A 25,252-nucleotide genomic window follows, 5' to 3' on the forward strand; every position below is an offset into this window, starting at 1 on the left:
ATCACACGTTCACGTAATACTCCCGTGAACAAGCTGACTTGTTGGAAATGCTCGAGGATCTTAAATCTCTGTGCGAGCACGCGTGCTGTAAAATCAGTGGAAGGAAAAAGTGAAGCCGCAACAGGAACATACTCCAAATATCAGACCGAGGGTTGGATTATTGATTTTCACCAGTTTACTTCATTGAAGGTAAGTGGATGCAGTTTGCGTAATTTTTTGGTTTTACCGTCATAAGATTGCAAAACACGTCTGTCAGAAAGGCGAGAAGTGACGAATGTCGAGGAATGTTCTCCAAGCTTTATTCGTTCACTCACTGAGTCCTGATCTCGTCTCGTGCCAAAAGCATGATTGGTTTTGAAAACTTTTGCGATGATAAAACATTTTAGGGTGAAATATGAGAGGAGCCCGCGCGTTTTAAGAAACCTGCAGGAGAGTTTTTTTTCCTGCAACATCAGTCTAACCCGGGTGATGCGCAAATACTGTATATTTAAACTGTCAAGCTGGAGCAGTGAGGCTGTCTGTGCATTTCCAGGCGAAACCTGTTTGCTGTGAAAACCAACTTTACGCATAAATCTTTAGACGCATTACGCTCAACAAGTCCCCTCACAATATGGGCTTTATAGTTCATAAAGACTTGCTCCAACTGCGCTTCAGATTTACATAAGGCAAGCTGTTCATGCACTCAGACTGCACCACCTCTTGAGTTCACATTTCACAGTCTCAGTCTCGCGGTGTCCCTGCCTCCTTGTCGTTATTTGTCATCATTTCACACCCAAAGTGCTTGTGATTGCATTACTTTGCCAGTGCTAAGCCGCCACTTTATACACCCCAGAGGAAGAGCAAGTGTTGCTGACAGGCCAGGGCAGAGAAGCTGCCTGTCCTCTACTGAATAAAGCAGAAAGGAGAGGACGCACAGTTGTGTGTGGTCACCCAAAAGGGCTCCAGTGTTGTGTAGCATTGGAAAAATGCACTTGGATCAGCCATAGGACATCACAACAGTGGGGTGGCATACATGTAAATTGTGCAAAAACAAAAAAAGTTTGGGAACCCCTGCTGCTGCACTGCCAGGTGGTTTGACGCAGGAAACAGTAGACTTGCTATGAGAAGGAATCTTGTGTTGGAATGCACTTTGCAGAGGTTTTATTGACACATGATGATGCTATTGAACATATTGTGGTTTATTTATGAATGGCTGACATTTCAAGATTAAACACAAGGTTTATGGAGGAGAATGGTTAAAAACCTATAGAGATACAACCCCTGGTGTACAGTGAGCTGCTGCATGTATCACTGTCTGTCAGAAATGCTGGCACACACTGTTGTTTTTTTACAGGTAGCTGTTTTTGTTCCTTTCCTCTTAGCCTTGATGGTGCATTCTGGGAAACAGTGAAAGATTCATCATTGAATAGAATGTTCAAAAAGGCTCATTTGAATAGAGTTTGGGCCTTTTGTTTATGTAACAGGCTTCACACTGAATTTAATGTGCTACCTGGGTCGTGGTGTGTGTCACTGGGCATTCAGCTAAGTTAAAGTAGCTGTCAGAACACTGGGGCACACAGTGTTTTCAGGCTGACACGTTAAAATAGATGGAAACGCAGTAATTATTTGTTATTGTTAGTTTGGAAAATATTCAGGATTTTTGTTGTGCAAACTGTGTCTGAGTTCAGATCAGTAAATGGGGTTCAGGCCACACGCAGTGGCAGTTGTCTTTGGGTAGTGATGTCGATGAGTACGCAGAGAGCTATTCTGCACAGACAGTACCGTGGTGCATACTGTAGCACTCTGTGACCATGGCAACAAAACAACATCAGAAGAAACTGGTCAGATGAGCCGGTGATGAAGTGATGAATGGTGGAGTCAATGCATAGCAGAGTGGAGCACAAAGGAGGGCTGTTCGTCAAAATGTTCTGCTCTCTCTCCGGAGTTTGAGAAAGACAAACACATTTCTCCTGCTTCTGTTCAAGTCTGATATAACGTCCTTGAAAATTAGAAGTGTGAATATGTTCTTTGTGTTCGCAGCCAGCAAGAGCGACATTTACTCCATAAATGAGGCATTACAGGCTTTAAAATTTGGCTCGAACATCACCATCACCATCTGCCCCCTGTCACCGAGCTGTTCCCTTTGAAGAGGCTCAGCTGTGGCCAAATCCACGGCTCTCTCTGGCCTACTGCCACCGTCCGACATGACTTTGACCAATGAACCTGAGTTCTGAAACAGCCACATAATGATTATTTCATCAAAAAAAAAGGCACCACACCAATTGTATGTTGTTATGTAGCGAATAAAAAAGGTGAAAAATGTCTACTCTTTAGTCAACATCTTCAGTCGGTGATCGAGCAGAACATTTTGATTGAGTTAGATGTTGTGACTCTGTATTCTCAGTGCACCCAAACTGCATTCAGAAGATGCTTGAGAAATTTCAGTTGATACTTCATAAATATCCTCCTACATACACACACGCACACAAACAGAGTTACATGCTTCCCCTTGGACACTGACAAAGTGTCCCAGTAGGACCTACAACAAACTGTAACAAGACAACAGTAAACAATATCCATAAAAATGAGCAGCTTTCGGGAGAATCAGTATGCATCATCCATGTTTCATCTCAGTAGCTCAGCACGACTCAGCAAGCACATCAGTCGGAGTGTTTAAAAGTTAGAAATCACTCTGGCTCGATCACAGTGAGAAGCCTCATGTTAATTTGACATTGAATTGATAGTCATGGAAACTGGAAACTCTAAAATTAAATATTTTATCCCTTTTCATGTCCCTGCACTTCAGTATGTTGAACATGGATTTAATTATTTAACACATGGAATAAAATATGGCAGCAGTTTCATGTTACCCAGCTCTAAGTTGGGATTTTTAAACTGTGAAATTTAGATTTAGCACCTCAGTCAGGCCAATTGGTATGTTATTGAATGCCAGAACAGAGAGCCAAAATGTATCGTCTCCTTCAGCGAAGTTGGAGCACGAGTGTCTGAGATGTTTCAAACATAGTTTACCTTGAGTTATGGCATTCCCCTTTGGCCAAACAGTGTAAATCTGCAACAGCTGGAATGCTGTTTAATTGCAAATTTGTGCCTCTAATTATAACACCCTCATTACGTTGTTTAGTGTAATTTCAGTGTTAGATGGTGTAACCAGTTGCAGATGTAGTGGATCGGAATTGGGGTTTTGAACCTCATCAGACCAATTACTGTCATTTTTAACTGCCAGAGCATTGTCCCAAAATGCATAATTTCCCCCACTTTTGTCAAAATCAGGCGGTCGTGTGTGGAACATAGTGCAGAGATGTCTTCTTATCCCTCTTGTGGAAAGCAGAACCAACAGTGTCTGGGAGGTGTTGGAGGAAAACATGTTTTATTTAAAATTATAGCATTTCCCCTCAGGCTAGTTGAGTGTCGTGCAGCAACAGCTGGAACATAGTGTGAAGATGTATCATCCATCCTGTGTTTTTATTCTTCAAAATTAGACCTGTGGTGGGTGTCTTAATGTCACCTGAGATAAGACTGACATCATCACTCAGTCGTGTAGAGTAACATTTATGTACATAATCTAAAGGTCTTTTAGGCCATCATAATGCTCTTGCAACTCACGGTATATGATATAATGTAATGGGATGTAATGTGGCAGCATGGTGGGGCACTAGTTAGCACTGTCGCACTGTGTAGTAAGCACGGTGGTGGGTATGAACCCCTCCTCTGTGTGGTGTTTGCATGTTCTCCCCCGTCTCAGCGAGGGTACTCCAGTTTCCTCCCACAATCCAAAGACATGCAGGTTAGGTTAGTTGGTGACTTTAAATTGGCTGTAGGTGTGAATGTGAGCGTCAGTGGTTGTCTGTCTCTTTGTGTCAGACATGTGACAGTCTGGCGACCTGTCCAGGGTGGACCCCGCCTCTCACCTAATGCCAGCTGGGATAGGCTCCAGCCCCCCTGCGACCCTGAAAGGGATGAGCGGTTAAGGAAGATGAATGAAATGTCACGTAATGTAACATATAATATAACTGTTGTGACTTACGCTCTCTTTTTGTGGTTAATCAGAGTCCATTTGTTAGTGTGATGCAGATGTGTATGATTTCTTTATCTATGAGGTGACAGCTTTTGAACTCAGCATGTCCTTTTATCATTAGAAAAATCAAGTTACTCATTTCTATAGTCCCAAATAATTACACATTATTTCAATTGATGGCATTACTTACTGGGTTAACATAACATTATGCAACCGTTTTCAATTAATATTATCATTAATATTTCCTCAAAAGCTATTCCTTTGTTCTCTTTAAAAACAGCATGAACAGTGAAAACAAAACTAATCAGAAAGGCCGCGCTACATCTGAATCGCTCCTTTGTTTCTTGTAATATTATGTAAGAGTGGTTTGTGTCTTACAGATGGATGTCATACATTTCCCCCGCTCTCCATTCTGTTTCACTTTTTTTTTTTTCAGCCAATCATTTATTTGTCACATGGAATCCTACGACTCCAGTGAAATGCGATCCTGTCAGCTCCTTCAACTTGTGCATTGTAATTTAGTCCCTTTTTCTGCCTCTTCTTAGATTGTAGGCTGCTGCTTTATAATTGTCCATGTTTGCAGATGGTTCTACTAATCTATGGCTTCCAATGTGGAATGATTTAGTTTTGGGTACAGTTGCTTCTGTTACTTCCGCCAAGGAGGTTATGTTTTCGCCAACGTTGGTCTGTTTGTCTGTTTGTCTGCAAAATAACTCGAAAAGTTCTGGACAGATTTTGATGAAATTTTCAGGAAAGGTTGATAATGGGACAAGGAACAGATGCTAAAATTTTGGTGGTGATCGGTTGAAGCGAAATTCACCACAGACTCAGTGAATTGATTGATGTCATCCGAGACATTGGTGGTGGTATCCTGGAATGTGCTCCAGACCCTGATTGGCTCCATCTCTTGCATTAATGAAGATGTGATTTGACCTTTTATCAAATTTGAGCTCCTGTTGGGCTCAACAATTTTTCAGCTATTTTTTCCCCTCCTATGCACAGTAATTGTTGCCATTTTTAGTGGGAACCATTGGTCCTGTCACTGTCAGCCCCTCTGTTGGGCTGGGGGCAGTAATAATTTTGCTCAAACTAATCACACACAAGTTGGTTTTATTCCAATACTCACACATATCCCGAATTGTCTGGAAAAGTTGATTTGATCTCTGAAGCCCTGTCTCGATCTGTGGCCATGATGGATATTATTTTATTGATTCAATTTTCATTAAACAATGCAGAAAGCTAATATTTACAATTATTGGTAAAACACTGTTTATAGAGTGCTGCAGGAGTAAGTCCTAAAACACATTTGCAGTCGTGGTTCCCTCGTCTTAAAGTCAAGGGGTTTTAAAGTGTTTTTGTTTCGAGGGTTGAAATAAGGTCTGTGGTTAAGGCAAACTGGGAGAGATGATTGAATTTTGAAACTTTTACATGTCATAAAAAGGCAATTGTTAACAAATGGCTAAATGAGGCGACAGGTTGTTGGGGACATTGACAATCTTTATGCCGAACATGAACTCTTGTAACTCTTATAGTTTATAGCTTAATGTTAGCTTTTTATTTCTGGTGCCTGCATTTAAGCTTAACAAATCATGAATGTGGTGTTTATTTGTGAAAATATTTTATGCAATAATCCAAAATCTAATGGAAAAAGTCGATTGGCTTTTTGTCAAGGGAACCAGGACGATACTAACTTCTGGGTTAGCCTACAAATAAACATCGTCCCTGCACCACTCTATTACAGACATCAAGAAGAAATCATGTAGGCCTGAGTTGCTTATTTTTGGCAATGTGATGGTTGTAGTTTGTAAATTATGTCTGTTATTACTTTTGAAAACAAAAGAATCTCACTTGAAGTGGTTACTGGAAAATTAATTGGACACAGATATGAAATCTGTTTATCAAATAGCTCTGCCTTTGTCATTATCCCCCAAGGGTGTCCACAGTTAAGTTCTCTCAATGCCGAGCTCTGCGACAGTCTGGATTTGAAACAGCGTTTACATTCCCATTAATGAAGAACACTTCATTCAGATCTTTCAAAAAGGCAAAGATAAAAGAGCCCTGATTCAGCAATAGTCAAGTGCCTTCCATCCTTTTCTTCTTCTGGTGAAGGAGAACAGCCTTTTATCTCTAAGATTGCATTGAACGGGGGGACGGGGGGGTTCGCAGTGCGCAGAAAATTCTGTCTGACTTATCATAGTTACTGTTTAGTGTTTGGTGCACTGTGAGTCAAGCTTCCAGGAACAGGTGAGGGGATCTATGATTCATTGTGATGTGTAATGATTGCATTAAACGGTCTCACATCACCCGGCTCCTCAACTTTGCTTTAAATGCACCGTATTGTTTGTCTCTGTGAGATGGTTATTCGGCGGTGTTGTTATTTTGAGAGACAGAAGCCACCAAGGTTTACTAAAGTGGCCTATTCAAGATGAGATAAAATATTGCTCAGACATGGCATGATACGTTTGGTTTGAGCCATTTCAAAAGTGACCATGAATCTGATGACGTCTGTCGGTTGAATACACCGTGCTTAAAACATTATGGAAGAGTGAGGCATGACAAAAAAGAAATTAGGAGAAATATTCGTCCCTGAGTGCATTGTCTGTACGCTGCTATTGGTCTGAGTGAGCATCATAGTACAGGAAGATTGAGGCATGTATTATGAAAAGAAAACACTCTGATACCCAGGCAGCACAGTTGTGTGAATTTAGGTGAGAGCCAGAAAACACTAATTGTGAGTGTGGGTATTGTTCTCGCAGGATTCATGCAGAGAATGTGATTTAACCAAAGCATATAAAGCTCATCATTCTCCAGACTAATGGCAAACTGACAGCCCTCCTCTTTAGGACAGAGGGGCATGCTATTGTATGCTGCACTTTGATCAGGCGAGTGCTGTACTGAAATACATCGTGTTTGTTTGCCAAAATAAGAATTGGGATTTAGTAGTTTGTAACATTTTCCAACCATCTTTACTCACCTCTGGGTGCTCTGTACTTGTGCATACTTCTTTAGGAAATACAGCACTGAATCAAAATCATTGTGTGGGATGAACTTAAACAATAAAGATAATGGCTGAACAGAAGAGACGTTATCCCTTTGGATGCTACTGCACCAATTAATCATTCATTTCTTACACTGCACTGTAGGCTAGGGTGGTATCTATTTTTTGATACTTTCATACCCTCCTAATATTTCACTGGGGTACATACTACTGTATGTATGTATGATGGTATATTTTTTGGGCGGGGGGTATGTGTTATCTGATGTTATTTATAGCCTACTGTATTGCACTGGGGAGGGGGTATGTGTTATTTGTTGTTATGTTTACTGTACTGTTTGTCTGTGCATTTATTGTCTACAGCGCATATGAGTCTAAGACAAATTTCCCTATGGGAAAAGTATATCATATTGTATTGTATCGTGTCGTATGGTATCGTATCGTATCATATTTGTGTAAAAAAACAAAAACAAACAATCAAACAAAAGCTACTGGAGAAAGAAGTCACTGTATCATGTATGTCATTGTCTAGCCTACAATGCTGTAGAGGTGGGGGAAAAAAATCAATACAGCAAAGAGTCACAATATTTTTTGCAGCAATATCGTATCGTATACATAAATAATTAATATTACAAATACAAATTAAACTTTAGGTAGCCTACTAGAATAATATAGTCGATTGCTTTTTCATTCCACCACATGCGTTTTGCTGCTTCAAAAAAATAGCTGAAGTGAGATGGACAAACTTTATCTTATTAGATAAAACAGATGGTAAAGTTTTAGTTTGGGGACAAAATTTACAGTTGAAAAAAGGTAATAAATCGCAATATATCACAATATATTTTATCCCATATATATTATATCACAATACTCACAATAATATTGAATCGTGACTTGAGTATCATGATAATATCGTATCATGGATCCCCTTTTGATTCCCACCACTTCTAATATGGAATTAGCCTACTTTGACAAGTTTTGCTGGGCTTGAATACTTATGGCCCATAGAATAATGAATACATAGGAATTAAGCACCCTCTTTGTTGGAGGACCCGATGGTACTTGGTGCAGCGGCAGATGCGACACATCAGCAGGGCCGTACGCAGGATTTTTGAAATACCAAGGTCATTTAGTCGTGGTGCACGTGGGGGGGTCAGAAATTTTTGTCAATTATATATCAAAAGCCTTCAATCTGGTGTACGTTGACAGCCAAATTAAGAGGCTACATCTATAAAGAACTACACACATCATATTAGATTAATCCCATCTTATCATGTTTCTCTTCCCACTTCATACTATAGCGTAATTGTCTTTCACCAAACTTTGTTTGTGGGTATTTATAATTATGTTTGAACCACTTATTCTTTAGCAGGAAGTACTTCTCTTCATCTGCCAGTTGTCAGTTATATTAATTTTTATATCAATGAAAAAAAACAAATCCGTGTGACTAAATTCTTACATTTTTGCATGTATCTCACCATAGCAAGTTGGAAGTTGACATATTCTGCCATATATGAAGAGGGGAGACTCTCTGGAATCTGCCAATATAAGAACCATGATGGTGGGACATTCTGTCACTTCACAGCTGTCCAAAACAGCGGTGGTGCCAGGCAGACATGATTGCCAGTATTTTTTCATTATTGCAAGAAATTCCACTGACTCATTCACAAGTCAAAAATGTGTTTCATTTGAAATAAACATGCAATATTTACATCTAAGATCATAGAAAAATAGTCAACCAAGTGCAATGATGTCCTCCAAGATTAGGGATGCACCGAAATGAAAATTTGTGGCTGAAGCCGAAGCCGAATATTATTAAATGCTTGGCCGAATACCAAGTACCGAATACCAAATATCATTGTTTAGTTTTTCATTAGTTTTTGCAGATGAACCCCCTCCAGATTAGTGTTGTCACGGTACCAAAATTGGGATCCACTCTGTGATACCAATGAAAATATCATGGCTCTGAGTAGTATCACGATACCACAGCGAAAATGAGGCAGATGTGCCTTTTGTCATTTATGAAAAGATAAATCACTTTTCTATAATACATCAATGATATTTCAATGGATTAAATTACTTATTGACTTATTCATACTTCAAAACAGCATCAATGAGTGATGAACATAGGGGGGATCAAAATAAAATAAATAAATAAAATAAAAATCAACCAGCCACCCTCCTCCCCTGACGGTCCCTTCATAAGTAACGAACAGTCCCTAAAGTGCGGTGAGGTTTGTGGACCGTTACTGCCACTGAAAGACTAAAAGAGAGAAATGTGAAAGGCTCGTTTCTCCTCTGACACGTCACATACCTGTGTTCGGCTGGCTCGGCTGTTCAGGTACTTCTGGGCAGTCATGACGCCAAGAAGAGGATATTATTGGAGCCGACTTCTCCGTTGCTGGGTAAGCCGATGGCCATCGTATTTAACAGGAATACATTAATGTTACTGTCTGTGTCTGTGACCCCCGTTCAACCCACAATCGGTGGGATTCGCCTTTCGTTTCTGCTGCTGGTTGAAATCTGTAGGCTGCTCACACAGCGTGCTGAATGATTTAAGCCTATTTTGCTCGCTCAAAACTATTTTTAGTTGCAAATGCGAGTGCCGTGACGGGTGGATCGCCACACTGCCGACATTTTAATCCGCCTGTCACGGCACACTGTTTGATTGCATTATCAAAACACGCCGCTATTATTCGGCCTTGCTTTTAACTTATTCCACCGAATACTGAATGTGTGTTTTTTTGCAATATTCGGCCGAATATATTTGGTTACCGAATATTCGGTGCATCCCTATCCAAGATAATATTTGCCACTTTGCAGTAAAAAGTAAAAAGTAAAAAGTTTTCTTGTTGACATGATCTTGACTAACTTCTCTGTGCTCTGTGCTGCTCTTTGGCCTGACCTGAAAGTTTTTTGTTGTTCTTTTTCAGTTTCAGTTATATATTGGGGGGACATTTTGGGCATTGGGGTGGGGGGAGGGGGGGGAGGACGTGTCCCCCTCAATGTATACGGCCCTGTCACGCATGCATAATCAGGCTGCAGTTGTCTGGGTGCGCAAAGGTGAAGTGGCTGGTCTTGTCATAAAAAGTTTGATTGAGTGACAACTGGAGAATATGGAGATATTTGCATCTTGAAAGCCGGACTACAAATGTGGATAGACAGGGAGAAACACACGCAAGCCTAAGACATGGTAAGATACGATATTCCTCACTATATGAAGTGACTGATAACAAGATCTGTATAATGGATTGTAAAGAAATTCGTCAGGTTTTTATTTTGTAGACAATTGATCTGTATTTATAGCGTGATGGGATGACAGCACAATGATGTGTGTGGTATCCTTGGAAAGCTCTGGTCCTGCACTTTCATAATGATATGTGTGGCATTTCTGTGCAACCCTGCATTCGTGAGTAATCCATCTAGGAATAATGTATGTGCAAAGCTGTATGAAAGCTGCGTCGATCAAACAAGAGTACCAGAATTTTCTTTTTTAAATAATTGTTAGTATAGAGGAGAGAGAGTCACTCAATCAACTTCCATCGGTCCTCCCACGTACTTTCACCGCACAAATGAAATGGTTTATTTTTATTTTCATTTTATTCATTCATTTAGGTCGGGAAAAAATACCGAGGTCATGACCTCGGTGTCCTCAATGGTAGTTATGGCCTTGCACATCAGTGGGCTGAACGGAGATGATGTGTTAAATAAAATAATGTTGCTGGAAAAACTGCTTTAGTAGTCTGAAGAAGTCATCTCAAGATAAAGTTCATATATGGAAATTCTCCCAAACAGGGGCAGAGGCCTTTTTCCTTTTCGGTAGTCCTGTATTGTTATCCCTACTACTGACAGTCGCCATGTTTCCAAGCTCAGCTGACAGTTCCACCAGTAGAGACTGACCTCTGGTGGTACATATTGTGCACTACAATACATCACCTAAATACAGCTTCTCTGCACCTGTTTAATAGAAAGAAGAGCATCATGAAAAACATATGTTCAAGACTTCTTAATACTCCTCAGTACCTTAATACAGCCGGAGCTTATTGCACTGTAACATTTATTCTTGTATTTTATATCTGTCTTAATCTGTTTTAGGTTGTTTTTATTCCTATTTTCTTGCTCTTTAATGACTGTTAATAATTTTATTTTAACACCTTTTATAATATGTTTTTTGCACTTTATCTTGATGTTTTTGAGGTTTTGTGTGGAGCACTTTGAGCCTTGTTGCTGAAATGTGCTGAGTAAATAAACTCGCCTTTCCTCCCAACTTGACCTCCAAATGCACTTTCACAAAATCAAAGCATCAAAGCAAGTCTGGCTTATTGTGAGAGTTGCACACAGTTTACTTTTTACTTAATAATAAAAATGACTTGCAGTGTGTGCTTGCAGTGATATGACAGTACGGTTAATAAATCATTGTCATGAAAATACTAATACAGTGTTTGCTCAGCTCGTGTTAAAAAAATTTAAACTACACATCCATTTTGACCGTGGGATGTGAGCTTTATGATCAATAGACATTAAAGATGAAAAGGTGAGGCAAAGTTTCAGCTCAGACAAGTCGACCTCATCCTGGACCACTTCTGGTTAATCCTTACTATTCTATTATATTTTTCATCAAAGGACGCAAGTTAATTAAAGATAAATATTACCTTAGGGTCTTCATCATGAGTTTGTGACTATAGTGATTCTGTAGCCTAAATTGAAAAAAGAAATCAATAGTATTTTGTATTAAACAGTATTTTACCCCTGTAAAAATACTGCATCCCTTGGATATTGACAGAACATCTCTTTTGGTATTCTGTGCTGTGTGTAGCGGACAACTTCCAGCTAAAATGACTTTGGCTGTCACTGCTTAAAACTCTTTCCCTGGCATGAACCCAAATGGTATTACCGGTAGCTGCAGTGAGGATCATAGCCTACATATGGGGCCTCGCTGAGAAGATTAGGTAACATCAGGGGCAGGTAAGAGCTCTTGTTATAGCTGGGATGAGCACTTCTTATGAAGGCAAGTATTACCATAAATATACTAAAAACTGTATACGTCTTGTTTCGCTTATGTAAATCATCAAGTGGAAGATGATTTAACCCACTGTGTTTGTCAGTGTCAGTGTCAATGCGTGATATGCCTGTCCTTAACCAAGCTGTTGCATAAACAGACAGCTGAGGACACAGTTGTTGTCATTTTGCTCTAACACTTCATACTAATAGATTGAGTGTTTGGGATATCTGTTAATGATTAACCAGTGCCGCTGAAAATGTTTGAAAAACAAGTATGTCATACCATTTTTGACTGACAGGCATAAAGACTTGACTAGATATAACAGTGACATGTTGACTGATTCTGTGAGAAGAAATGGTCATGTCATCTGTCTGTGGGGGAAGAGATGATCTCTACCTGCATAGGTGTGCAGAACGTGTAGGCAAGATTTTTGTATTGGAAGCATTCTGGTGTCTGTTTGTAGACTGTTTGTAGTCCAAGCAGTATGGACCAATCAGGTTTGAGCTGCAGAGAAACATTTCATGCAAAGAGATGTAAACTCTGAACCCATCTGCCAACATCTGATAAGGATTTAGCTTCATATTAGCTTTTTAAAAGTGTAGCCTATTTGCAGTCTTTTGCAAATATCTGTTCATAGAGACCAGATGAAATGACTGGTGCACAAAACAGAAGTCTTGGCTGGACTGACACATGTATAGCTGCAGCCATTAGTACGTTTGGAGCATACATGGCCCGCCCCTACAAATGGCGGCCACCAATACACAAGACAAACAGTTATTTGAACCCTGCTACAATGTCAGGCTGTTGTGAATAAATATAAGGCCAAACGCAGCAGTTATCCACTTTCATATTCATTTTACATGATGATGTGATTCACCTTATAAGTAGCATGATGTAACCTTTGCCCTTACCTTAACCCTACCCTTAGCCACCTCTCTTTTAAGCTAATACTTCATAGCAAGGTAAATGCTAATTTAGCATTTTCTTCAGGGCTTCTGCTTCCGGATCAAGGGGTGAAGGGGGCTGATCGTGGACTGTAGGGATAGTGCACAAAGCACTGGAGCACAGATACCTCAACACCCTGTTTATGTATAGGACTGTATCCAAATGAATCATTCACATAATGAATTAATTGTTCTCCCTGCAGTATATGGATTAAAGACAGATAAGTTCCATTAATATTAATAAAGAGGCCAAAATGAGGAACACTGGTGGAAGCAGATTCTCCTAGTTATAATAAACAATTTACATAAGGTAACACATTTTATATCAGATACACAGCAGAGATCTGAGGAGGCTGAATCACAGAGTAATGAGTCCCCTTGTGGACAGTAGCACACTGTATACACAGCCTACTGTCTTCAGCTAAAGGGCTCTCTCCTGATTCACAAAACAGAAGATCTTCGGCATTAGACCTTCTGCTTCGTTGCTTGCAAGTAATAAACAGTAATACATCACATTAATAGACCAGGTCTGTAACGTGTAGTCTTCGAGCTCCTTTTTTTATATATATTTATAAGACCACTCTTTCTTGTACTACAGATACTACTGGATGCTAAAGTTGGGAGAAATCTCTGCCTCTGATAGGGTCTTGACTGAGACTCCAGACAGCACCTCAGTCAGAATTTCTCTACTCCCACTCTCCCTCGCTGGCTGCCATTTCTACTGTAAGGCCTGCCAAAAAACTGGGTCTCTTTTCCATACAAGCATCCTATTGTACCAGTAATATTTAGCTCGTAGTGGTGGACCTGTATATTCTGCAGCTGCAGCAATTCAAACCCCCCTCATTTAAAATTGCATATATTCATATATGTAAGTGTGTTGCTGCACTTCTGCAGTTGATTGCAACAAAAGGGTCCATTAGTAACTCTCATCTTTTACTAAAAACATGTCAGAAAGTTACCAATTCAAAACACTACAGGCCTTACTGCTCAGGCCACATCAGAAAAAGATGTTATAACAAATACGGCAGTGTTGCATCACCCCACGTCCTCGGTAATTCTCCAGTTTTCATGTTGGGAAAAAAAGCAGCAGGGTTATGTTATTTAATGCTAAGTTATTTATTTATTGAGGCTGTGAAATTGGCATAAAAACGTGTTGAAGGACTTCATGTGGGTGAACTTCAGTTATTGGGCTTTTTGTGTTCTGCAGTTAGAGATGTTATATACAGAGTTTTATCCTGCAGCTCTTTATGTTGTGTTACCAGATGAACAGTCAGCAGCTGTGTTACCTTGGTCAGCAGAGTGAGTTTGACTTAGAGTGTATTTTTTTATTTATGCTACAATTAAGCATGATTGCACGATATGACAACACACACTAGGAGATTTTATAAATTTGTCTTCAGTTATAGATTTTTCCACACCATTAACATTATGGTATCCATCATTTTAAAGTATATCTCTGGTTGTATGAGTCCATTGTGGGCAGTGCTGCAAATCAATGAGCAGCTCTGCTTTATGGCAGACTGGACTTTAATTTGATTCTTACATCAATAAGATCATGAGATTAATAGGACATTTTTACTGTATTTAAACTAAATGATATCTTACATTTCATACACTGTGATACATGATTTTATTCATATCACTCATCCCTACTGTTAAGGTAGATGACTCTAAATTGTAGTTCTTGTTTTACTTGTATTACAGCAAGACTGTGTAACTTGATTGTACCTTATATTAAAGCTACACTTGGTAACATTTATGAAAATATCCTTTTGTCACTTTTGCTGAAATTGTTTCTACATACAGACAGTAATATATGAGACAGTCCCTCCTCCTCCTCCTCCTATTGCCTCTAATGTTATTTGCCAGAAATCAGTCAGAGTAGAAGAGACTGTAACGCAGATGTCAGTCATGTCAACTATGAAACTAGGCAGCGCTGATCAAATATGAATCAAAATTCTGCCTGTTTCTCTCCTCAAACATATTTTAGTGTACTTTTTAGATGGAAAATGGGAATGTTTGTGACCTGGCTGCCATGTTGGAGACAGTCAAGCGAAGCGCCAAGCACCACCCACTGGCTGGGCCAACTTTCTTGTCTGACAGCTAAACAGCAGGGATGCATGATAATATTGGCACGTCATTGGTATCAGCTGATATTGGTTTAAAAGGAACTGAGAACTGAAAAGGATCAGAATCGGCCAACATCCATACATCCATTTTCATCTGCTTATCTCTTGCTGGGTCGTGGGGGCAGCAGGCCAAACAAAGCACCCCAGATGTCCCTCTCCTCAGCAACACTTTCCTGCACCTCCTGAGGGACCCCGAGACGTTCCCAGGCCAGACAAGATACGTAATCCCTCCAATGTGTTCTGGGTCTGCCCCGGGACCTCCTACCAGTGGGACATGCCCAGAACACCTCCAACAGGATGCACCCAGGAGGCATCCTGATCAGATGCTCGAACCACCTCAACTGACCCCTTTCGACATGAAGGAGCAGCGGCTCTACTCCGAGCTGTCCGAGCTCCTCACCCTATCTCTAAGGCTGAGTCCAGCAACCCTACAGAAGAAACTCATTTTGGCCCCTTGTATCCATGATCTCATTCTTTCAGCCAACGTACTTTTTTAAATTTTGCACAATGAATGAATATTAAATATATTGAAAAGTATTCAATTTAATGTCACCATCTGCTGGTGGGCCATCACAATAAGAGTATGCATGCATAATATGATCTTAATTCCACTACAGAACAGACTTGATGATCACTTAAAATAGGTGAGGAAAAAAGTGGATATATCGATATTGGTATCGGTTATCAGCCAAATAAGTTGTTATAAATATCGGCAAAAAAAATCCAATATCATGCATCCCTACTAAACAGTTCATTAAAATGTGTCTCTGAAAACATTTGAGCTGAAAAATAGGCAATGCAGTTTTTTAGTTTGTGACAGTGACATGATTGACAGCTGCATTAGAGACTCCTGTGCCCTGATTGGTTGCTTTCATTCACTTGCAGTAAGGCCATTAAAGGCAAATAAGAGTGCTGAGGAATAGAATTTGTTTCACAGATTATCTGTCTTGTCCTGTTGTGTGAATATAGTGACTGTTTCATCAAATATAACAAGAAGTACATTTTACAAATGTTACCAAGTATAGCTTTGATCGCAGCAAATGTTGTTTGCAAATATATGATAATTCGTATAGTTATTTTGACTGTGTGTTCAAACATTTTGCTATTGGCTGACGCACCTCAGGGAATGTGAAAACTGTGCGCCAGTCTGAACTACAGTGTGCATGTCAACTGTGAGTAGTTACAACTGGCTTGCTAACAGAAATGAAAACACAAAACTCTTCCACGCTTGTTCCTCCAGAGCTGCAGCGTTAATAGCATTCTCAACTTCCAAGAGACTTTCGAAGTCTAAAAAGAGGAGACAAAAAGTTACAGCAACAGCACAGGGTCAAGTCCATCTGAATATTCTCTTCTGTAGAAAGCAGACAGATGAATAATGCTACAGCTGATGGTGCTGCTGCAGTACAGAGCTGACTCACTGCAGAGTGGAGAGAAACAAGCGTGGCAGTCTGACAGAGTTCACCGAGGATGATTATGTTATCCAAAAATTTCGTTTTTATGTTGTTTTGCTCTTGTGGTAATTTGAAATAATTTGCTCCCACCAGCTCAATTACACTTAGCTACCCTCAGATGTATGACCAAAAAGGTTTCCAAGAGGGAAATAATCATGTGCTCAGACTGCTCTATATAAATGTGTGCATTGATTTACGGCATTCATTTTGTGTGGAGTGCCATCGCTGAGCAACCGTTTCCTCCATTACTGTTATCGTCATTAATGAAACCGTTTATTTCTCTGTAAAGCACTTTGGGCTGCAATCTTTACAACACGACATTTACACTAATATTGTTTTATGTTATTCACTAATTAGCTAACCAGATCTAACATGTTGCACATTGTCAACAGGTTGTGTTGTGGCAGGTCCCTCCCTGGCTGTAGGGCACGAGCTGCCATGCCATTTGGTTGTCTGACACTCGGGGAGAAGAAGGATTACAACAGTCCCTCAGAGGTGGCCGACAAATATGACCTCGGGCAAATTGTTAAATCGTGAGTACAGCTATTTTTTAATGTTGATAAGTGCATAAAGACTTTTAGGAAATATAACCAAAGCATGATGTATGTCTCTTCTTTCCTGTTTTTAACAGAGAGGAGTTTTGTGAGATATTCCGGGCGAAGGATAGGAACACCTTGAAAATGTACACCTGTAAAAAGTTTAACAAAAAGGATGGAAGGAAAGTGAGGAAAGCTGCCAAGAATGAGATTATGATCTTAAAGATGTAAGTGAAGCTTTAAGCTCCCCGATGTAGAGCCTACATGTCTGAGGCACTGACCTGGCACAAATGAGTAGCAAAACTGTTTCTTCAGGTTGAGACACAAATGTAGCAGAGTGTGGTGCGAAAGCTCAAAAACCAGCATCCTGAAATTTTGCCTTTGTGCATTCTTAGAGTAACATACAAGGATAAGACTGGTGATATTCTAGATTTTCCTTACTTTTCACAAATCCAGTAAAACAACCAAGACCAACGATGAATCGATCCTATTAAGAAATGTTGGCTGTGTTGCCAAATCTTGATATATCATATTTCTCTGTGCCACTGGAGCGGAAGATGGACACTGTAATTTAAATTCAGTCAATCCCACATTCACTTTCCTGCTGCATTGGTGCGCCAAATCCGCAGCTGAAAATAGTCCCCAGCAAACACACTATTTACTCCTCTTTGAGTAATGTTTGCTAAAAAAAATTACAGTGCTTTACAGCTTTTTGAGGAAATGACTGAGCCATTTTTAATTAAAGTAGTCTGTTCGCTGTGCTTTAGACTTAAAACAAATGGATTTTCGGCTGAGTGCCACAGACAGCGTAGAGAAGTAGGAAAGTGTTTTGTGGCGAATTATGACATCGTTGGTTTTGGTCTTTTTATTGGATATTTGTTGACAGTAACAGAAATGATAGAATAAATTAAATGAAATATAAAATGCATAAAAATAAAGAATGTCACCAAAGTACCCTATAAAACTTTTGTAAAATAGACTGACGGGCCATAATAGCATAGTATTAAGTATCGTCCTGAGGTTGTGAGCACAGTGGAGTGGTGAGAATTAACGCTTCTCGCTTCCTCATGAAGCTTTTTGTTCCCTCCGCTCCCCCTGCTCAAAGCCACTGTAGGCTGAGCCACTCAGTATCGCTTCACGTTTAAATTAGATTTCACCCCGCTCCTAGCCTGGAAATCCAGACCCAAATCTAGAAAGATTTAGGGTCTGGCTATGAGTAATGCAAATGGCCCAACTCGAGGGGCGGCACCAAGCATGCATTTGAAAATATCGCTGCACGCAATTGGATAACACTACGACCAATCAGAACAATACACGGGGTCGTATCCAGAGCACTACCAGCGGAGCTAACTGGTAGATTAGACTCTCGTTCACTGTAGCGGCCAAAGCCGTTTCAAACAACTAGTGTTCATCCGTAGCCATCTTGCAATGTCTACTGACTGATTCCGGACTTTGTCGTTGCAGCACTGTCGTCATCTGTTTAGCTTGCCTCTGGCCCGCCTATATCAGATACACCGATGTGATTGGTGCAGCTCGGCTCCAACGGCATGGGTAATGAGCATCATTACTGTTTGCCAGAGTGACTCGCTGAGCAAATTCAAATTGTGCTCTTGCGAGAACTCTGGATTTCCAGGTTACCCCGCTCCATTCAAATTGTTCAGTGCTCACTCCAAAAAAAAGGAAACAGCTGCATTGGTAATTTAAGCTTAAACACAAGCTTTCATCTGTTAGTGTTACAGGAATAGTACACCTATTTTGAAAGTACTTTTAAACTCCATGGTCGAGCTCGCAGCAGCCACTTTTTTTTTTTATTCCAAGTGCCAAAAACTGCAGTTTCTCAAATGGCTACTTGGGACTGACTCCAAAAGGGAGTCAATCCCCATAGACAAGCATGTTAAAATGCCCAACTTTACAGCAGAGAAGTGACAGCTGACAACTGTACGGGGGGTTAATTTATTTTTTTTAACTTAACTATTTAAATTTGACTAAGGCTTAAAGTTTTGCATAATTAAGGGGTGGCTGCTTTGAGTGACAGGCTGTCTGCGAGGCATTACCACAGTCTACAAGTCAGATCCACCCCTTGATCCTCCACACTCCCACCCTCTCGTCCAAATATGGTTACTTCCGGCTCCAAAAAAACAAGATAGTGATAGCCAAAATACTGAACATGAGGCTTCAAAACAGGAGTCCACAAACCAATGGATGATGTCACAACGGCTGCTTCAGTTATTTTATATAATCTATGCTGTGCGCAGTACAGAAGCGCATCCTGGGTCAGGCATGCTTCAAACTTGTGGAGTGAGCAGGAGATAAGGTGATGATCCAATTTTTTAAAGATCTCCTCTGCGCTCCATCCAAAATCCCTCCGCTCACGCTCCCACCGCGTTTGCTCTGATCACATGTTCTGGTGTCGTCATGTCTTGGGAATTAATTGTTGCTGTACTTTGCACCAAGAACAATAAATAATAACAGATTCACCATCAAAAGAAAGCATATTATAGCAGCAATCAACATGTAAGGCCCAAAATTAAATAACTCTGGCAGATTTTAAATGTTGTGCAGAAATATCTGATGTATTTTTGTTGATGGGTTATTAATTTTCCCTTGCCTGTCCTGAATGTCTGACATGAGACTGTATAGCTCTATAGCTTGTGCTACTCGTTGACTCTATTTATTGCTCATTTTAATCCCACTTACATCCCTCCATTCTCCTCCCCCCTCATTACTCCCTCCCCCCTTTTCCACGCTTTTCAAAGGGTAAAACATCATAACATCCTCCAGCTGGTTGACGCTTTTGAAACTAAGAAAGAGTACTTCATTTTTCTGGAGCTGTGAGTATTATTGGAGGCACTTGAGAGAAATGTTGGCACAGACGGGTGTGCAGGGTTGCCAGGTCTGTGTGACAAAACCAGCCCGACGGCCAATTAAAACCAGCCCGACACCAGAAGTCAAAATATGCCCTTGCCAGACTATAGACGCTGCTTTTAAAGTCCAACAGCATTGCTATCATCGCCAAATGTATTGTAATAGCTACAAAGTAACACTGTAAACGTTTAGCGTGCCAGCATTAAAAGTGGTTTCCTCAGTTCTTTCACCAAGGTCCTAAAATGGTCTTCTTTAATTAGATGCAGTATATTGTCATAAATAAAATATAGCTCTGTGTGCGTGAAGAGCAATACACTGACGCACAGACTAACCTGTTGCTTACTGTTTTTACTTCCTATGCATTTACAGTAGTTAATGCAATACCTGATTTCACGCTGTACTGGTGGGCGGAGAGCAATAAGCACGATTTTGTGTGCGTGTGTGTGTGTGTGTGTGTGTGTGTGTGTGTGTGTGTGTGTTAGCATACATGCCGATCTGAAGTCAGTGGGGCAGAATTTAGGTATAAATAAATTATTTCATTTAAAATATGGGTTTTTACGATCAACATTATTCATGTAATTTGCATGCAAAGTAGGTCTACCCAACCAGCGAACAAAAAATTCCACGTGGCAACCCTTCAAAAGTAGCCCGACCTGGCAACCCTGCTGTTGTGCCCTGTATACTTCCCTCCTCATCTCAAATAAACCTGATGTTTTATTCAACATGTGTTTTTATTCAAGTGACATGCATTCAATGTGGATGTCCCGTCTCTTCAGGGCTACGGGCAGAGAGGTGTTCGACTGGATCTTAGATCAAGGATACTACTCTGAGAGGGACACCAGCAATGTCATGAGGCAGGTGTTGGAGGCTGTAGCTTACCTGCACTCTCTGAAAATCGTCCACAGAAATCTTAAGGTATATTACACTGCTGACACCTAGTGAGAAGTTGCAGCATTTCACCACAGGCCAAACAATATTTAGTGTATGAATAACCAGAATGTTTTCCAGTTTGATGAACGTCATGCGTTTGCTCACACAGCTGGAGAACTTGGTGTACTTTAACCGTTTGAAGCACTCCAAAATTGTTATCAGTGACTTCCAGTTGGCAAAACTGGAAAATGGACTCATTAAGGACCCATGTGGGACTCCAGAATATCTTGGTGAGTGGCATAAACCAGACTGTCGTGGGTTTTTTGAGATAATGGGCATGCAGAGGCCTCACCACTTCTTCTCCATAGTAACAAGACACACAGACTGTGTGGTGGGTTTACCTCCTTTTTGTTGTTGTTTTGCGTCTCTTTGTAGTCGTTACGCATCGTTTGGAGGTTTTGTGTCTCTGTGGTAATTTTGTTTCTTTTTTTGTGTCTCGGTGCAGTTCCTTTGCATCTGTTTGTGGTCTTTTGTGTTCGTTTTGAGTCTCTCCCTGGTTGGTTTGTGTTAATTTAAATGACATTTTGAAGGTATTGGTAATCCATCCATGCACACTGTGGATCAATAAAAGTTTTAGCTAAGTTGATCTGATAGGTTTGTGGTCATAAAGCTACAGCATAAAGAATGCTTAAAGCCTGTTCTGGCTTGCAGCTCCTGAAGTGGTTGGGAGGCAGAGATATGGACGACCTGTGGACTGTTGGGCCATCGGTGTCACCATGTATATACTGTAAGTGTTCATAAATATACTATAGTAATTTACTGAAGTATATTTAAGTGACTTTATCAAAATGTGTGTATGATGCTCTTAATCTGCCAACCCAACAGTTTGTCTGGAAACCCTCCTTTCTATGACGATTCTGATGAAGATGATGATCGTGATAAGAATCTCTTCCTAAAGATCTTGTCAGGGGACTATGAGTTCGATTCACCATACTGGGATGACATTTCAGACTCTGGTGAGACATAATCACTTTATTAAAATGCACATTAACTTAATTGTATTTTTCGTGTCACTGATGATGTGTTTTGGAGATGCAAATTCACTGTTTGTATTTTTGTTTGTTTGTTTGTATTGCAGCCAAAAACCTAGTCGCGTCTTTGATGGAAGTGGACCAGGATCAGCGGCTGACTGCACAGGAAGCCATTGCCCATGAATGGTAATAAATAAACCAACAAAACTTATTTTCCAGCATGTTGTTGCATTTGTGTTCATAAGGTGGTTCTCATGTTCCTTTTCTCAGGATTTCTGGAAATGCAGCCTCAGACAAGAACATCAAGGATGGCGTTTGTGCACAAATAGAAAAGAACTTTGCCAAAGCCAAGTGGAAGGTACTACTTTTTATATAACTTATACTGTATATCAATACATGTTTGCTCATATATTGTCAATTATTGCATATGTTACACAAACTTGTTATGTTTATTACCCATGTCTCCAAGTAGGAGGACTCTCCTTTAGTGTCTGTTTGAAGTATTTTAGATTTGCTATACTTAAAAAAAATATATATAATATTACCACCATTTTAAACTGCACAGATATGAATATACATGCTATATTCACTGCTTCCAACAACTGTGGCAACTATAATCAGGTGCTGTATCCAATTTGTACATTAATCCATATATTAACTTATGGCTCACCCTCTTATTCCCCATTAAAGGGCAACACCAACTAATATGTTATTTCTTTGCCCTTGGAAAGTTTAATCAATATTTGAGAATGTGAACTACTCTCTCTCAAAGTCTCAAACTTGTGATGTCATTGGGTATAAAGTCTGGAGCTGCTTCATAGACAATGAATGGGAGACTGATTTTGTGGACCCACAGAATGTTTGTTTTCCTTTGCATATCCAAACAAGCTTTATTCTATTGTAGTGTTTTCCGTTCTGAAACGTTCTGAAGTGTCATCTCTATCATCTGTCTGTCTGGAGCAGCTCCAGACTTTATACCCTATGACAGGGGTAGGTAACTTGTGGCTCTGGAGCCACACCCGGCACTTTCATCCCTCTCCAGTGGCTCCCTTGGGCTTTGGCAAAAAAATTATATTGAAATTATTAACAGCTGTTTTTTTTTAATCATTTTTATTTTCATTTTTCATTGTTGTAGGCCTTGAGTGATTCTCACATTCTCAATTTAAGAAATGTGTAGCCCATACACAGAATGAAACAGTGTTTTTAAATTTCATCAAATAAATGTGCAACATTTTGTTGAACTTCAGTATTGCTTGATTGTCTTGGATCTCCCTCGCTAAGCTAGCTATGGATTCCCTTTAAAAACTTGGAGGACAATAGAGAATTCAACAGTGTGTGGACATATTTGTTGTCTTTTACCACCAACCCTGCAAAGATAAAGCACCAAACAATCATAAATAGCCGACTGCAGAGTAGCCACCTTGTGGTAAAACATATTAATAAATGCTCATTTAGACCTATTAGTAATGGTGATGGGTGAATTTAGACTTACTGTTAGCTTCAGTATGAGGCTCAAATATGTTTTTGCAGCTCCAGACAGATTACTTGAGAGCTTTTATGGCCTTTGATAGTAAAGGCTGCTGACCCCTGCCCTATGACATCACAGATTTGAGTTTAAGCACTTCAGCTTTTGATTTAGAGGAGAGGTTTTCATGTTTACTAATATTTTTTATACTGTCTTAGACCATAGGAATGACATGTATGAATTTTTAAAGTTGGCGTAGCTCCTCTTTAACATACAAATTCTCATGTCTGAAATGTAAAACATGTTTATATCCCTACAATTTGTCCAATTTAACTGAGCTGCAGTTTGAAACACCTTGCAAAGTTTATTGTGCATGTTTGTTTGATTTATGCTATCTCTTAATTTGAGCCCTCCATCTCTTTTAATCGCTCACAGAAAGCTGTCAGAGTGACCACCCTCATGAAGAGACTCAGAGCGTCTGAGCAGGGGGATACTGGGGCCGCTGGGGCTGCAGCTGACCCCAACACACCCGGCGGCGCTCCTGCTCCTCCAGCTGGCAGCGGCGATGGCCTCGCTGCCAGCTTAAAGGCTGTTCTTAGTGAAAAGGCTCCTGACACACAGACTGCCGCCACCTCTGCACCCTCCCAGCCCAGTGCAGCCAGGCAGGAGGAGCAGCCACAGGCACGGTGCAACGGCGAGGTTCCCCAAATGTTGCCACAGAGAAAGGGAGACTAGACGTCAGAGAAATACAAGAAGAGGACCCTTGCCAACCAACAAGCACATGTGCAGTAGAGCCAATACATTTGGCATGATGATACCATGTCTAAGCTGTTCGACTATCCCCCAGTTTGCAGAGTTATTTCACGACGCCATGCATTTCATCATTTTTGCCTTCTGTATTAATCGGTCTATTGAATAGTGTTCTCCACTCTCCCTCGTTATTTTGTGTAACAGTCCCTTTAAAGCTAGTTGCAAGGTAGCTCTTCTGTTGTTTCCTTTCCCCTGAAAACTGTAAAAACTCATAGTGTAATTTAGTGAAATCAGCTCACTTTTACTCATCAGCTCATTGTATATAGGTGTATTTGTCTGTTTCGACAAGTTGCTAGTTTTCAGCTTCAGAACTTAAACTCCTGAGTTCGTGTCTTGTGACTTAAAATTATGAGTTGAAAGATTTGGTAAACTGATCATGTCAAGATTCGAAAATCCATTAATTTTTTAAAGTAGTTTTCTGCGTCTCTGAGTATACACTTCAGAAACCATGCTTCTAACTGGAATGCATTCACAGTTACATATATTTTATGACATTTTAAAAGATATAATATATATTAAATAGTTATGACTGTCTTTTAAATATTCCTACAACTTCTTACATAACAATTGGATAAAAAAAAAAATCAATTAGTGGACTCAGCTTAACACCCAAACCAGATATCTGCTGGTTTATCTTCAGTACAACTTTTGTCAACTTACAATTTTAAGGCATCAAGAAAGCATATTTTTAAGTTGAAGTGCCTTAATATTTGTTGCAGTAATGTACTGAAATATTTCAAAAGAAACAACTTGATTATAATTACTTACCGATTTCTTTGAAATGTTTTAGCTGTTCCTTTGCCCTTCTGTTTGGTTTTTACGCTGCTGTATTGATACTTGTGTTCCGTCCTCTTTCACAATTAAAAACACAGGAAACTAAAGTTAGAGCGTTGTATGTGAAGTGGTGTTTTAGCCGTTGTTGTTGTGTTGTCACTTGTAATAAGTAAATTGCAGAGTTTCTAGCTGAGTCCATATACTGTACCACTATGTATTTTTGCATTGTATACATGTGTATTTTTTTATTTTCGTGTGTATTTAGCAACATTTAGCTGAGCTAATGGTTTGCTATAATGCTTGTGAATCAATAAAATGAGCAATACTGATATTGCTGAAACTGTTTTCTCAAATTGTCACTCTAC

At 40.0% G+C, this 25,252-nt stretch overlaps 1 protein-coding gene across 1 annotated transcript; it reads left to right on the top strand.

The window, feature by feature from the left end:
* On the top strand, positions 1-25,227 carry LOC117256554 (caM kinase-like vesicle-associated protein). Its single transcript, XM_033626036.2, has 11 exons — positions 1-189; positions 16,929-17,069; positions 17,168-17,299; positions 19,829-19,903; positions 20,714-20,852; positions 20,977-21,097; positions 21,519-21,594; positions 21,693-21,823; positions 21,946-22,024; positions 22,109-22,196; positions 23,739-25,227. The coding sequence occupies exons 2-11, from the start codon at positions 16,975-16,977 to the stop codon at positions 24,036-24,038; spliced, it is 1,236 nt and encodes a 411-aa protein (XP_033481927.1). The 5' UTR covers positions 1-189; positions 16,929-16,974; the 3' UTR covers positions 24,039-25,227.
* The last annotated feature ends 25 nt before the right edge of the window (positions 25,228-25,252 follow it).

The sequence above is a fragment of the Epinephelus lanceolatus genome, chromosome 1 (assembly GCF_041903045.1).
Source record: "Epinephelus lanceolatus isolate andai-2023 chromosome 1, ASM4190304v1, whole genome shotgun sequence".
NCBI classification, from domain to species: Eukaryota; Metazoa; Chordata; class Actinopteri; order Perciformes; family Serranidae; genus Epinephelus; species Epinephelus lanceolatus.

What these genes read in the sequence shown, in the direction of transcription:
- LOC117256554 (XM_033626036.2), top strand. Translation starts at nt 16,975, where the DNA reads ATGCCATTTGGTTGTCTGACACTCGGGGAGAAGAAGGATTACAACAGT. An exon ending in CTCGGGCAAATTGTTAAATC is followed by an intron (nt 17,070 to 17,167) that starts GTGAGTACAGCT and finishes TGTTTTTAACAG; the next exon opens with AGAGGAGTTTTGTGAGATAT. An exon ending in GAAGCCATTGCCCATGAATG is followed by an intron (nt 22,025 to 22,108) that starts GTAATAAATAAA and finishes TCCTTTTCTCAG; the next exon opens with GATTTCTGGAAATGCAGCCT.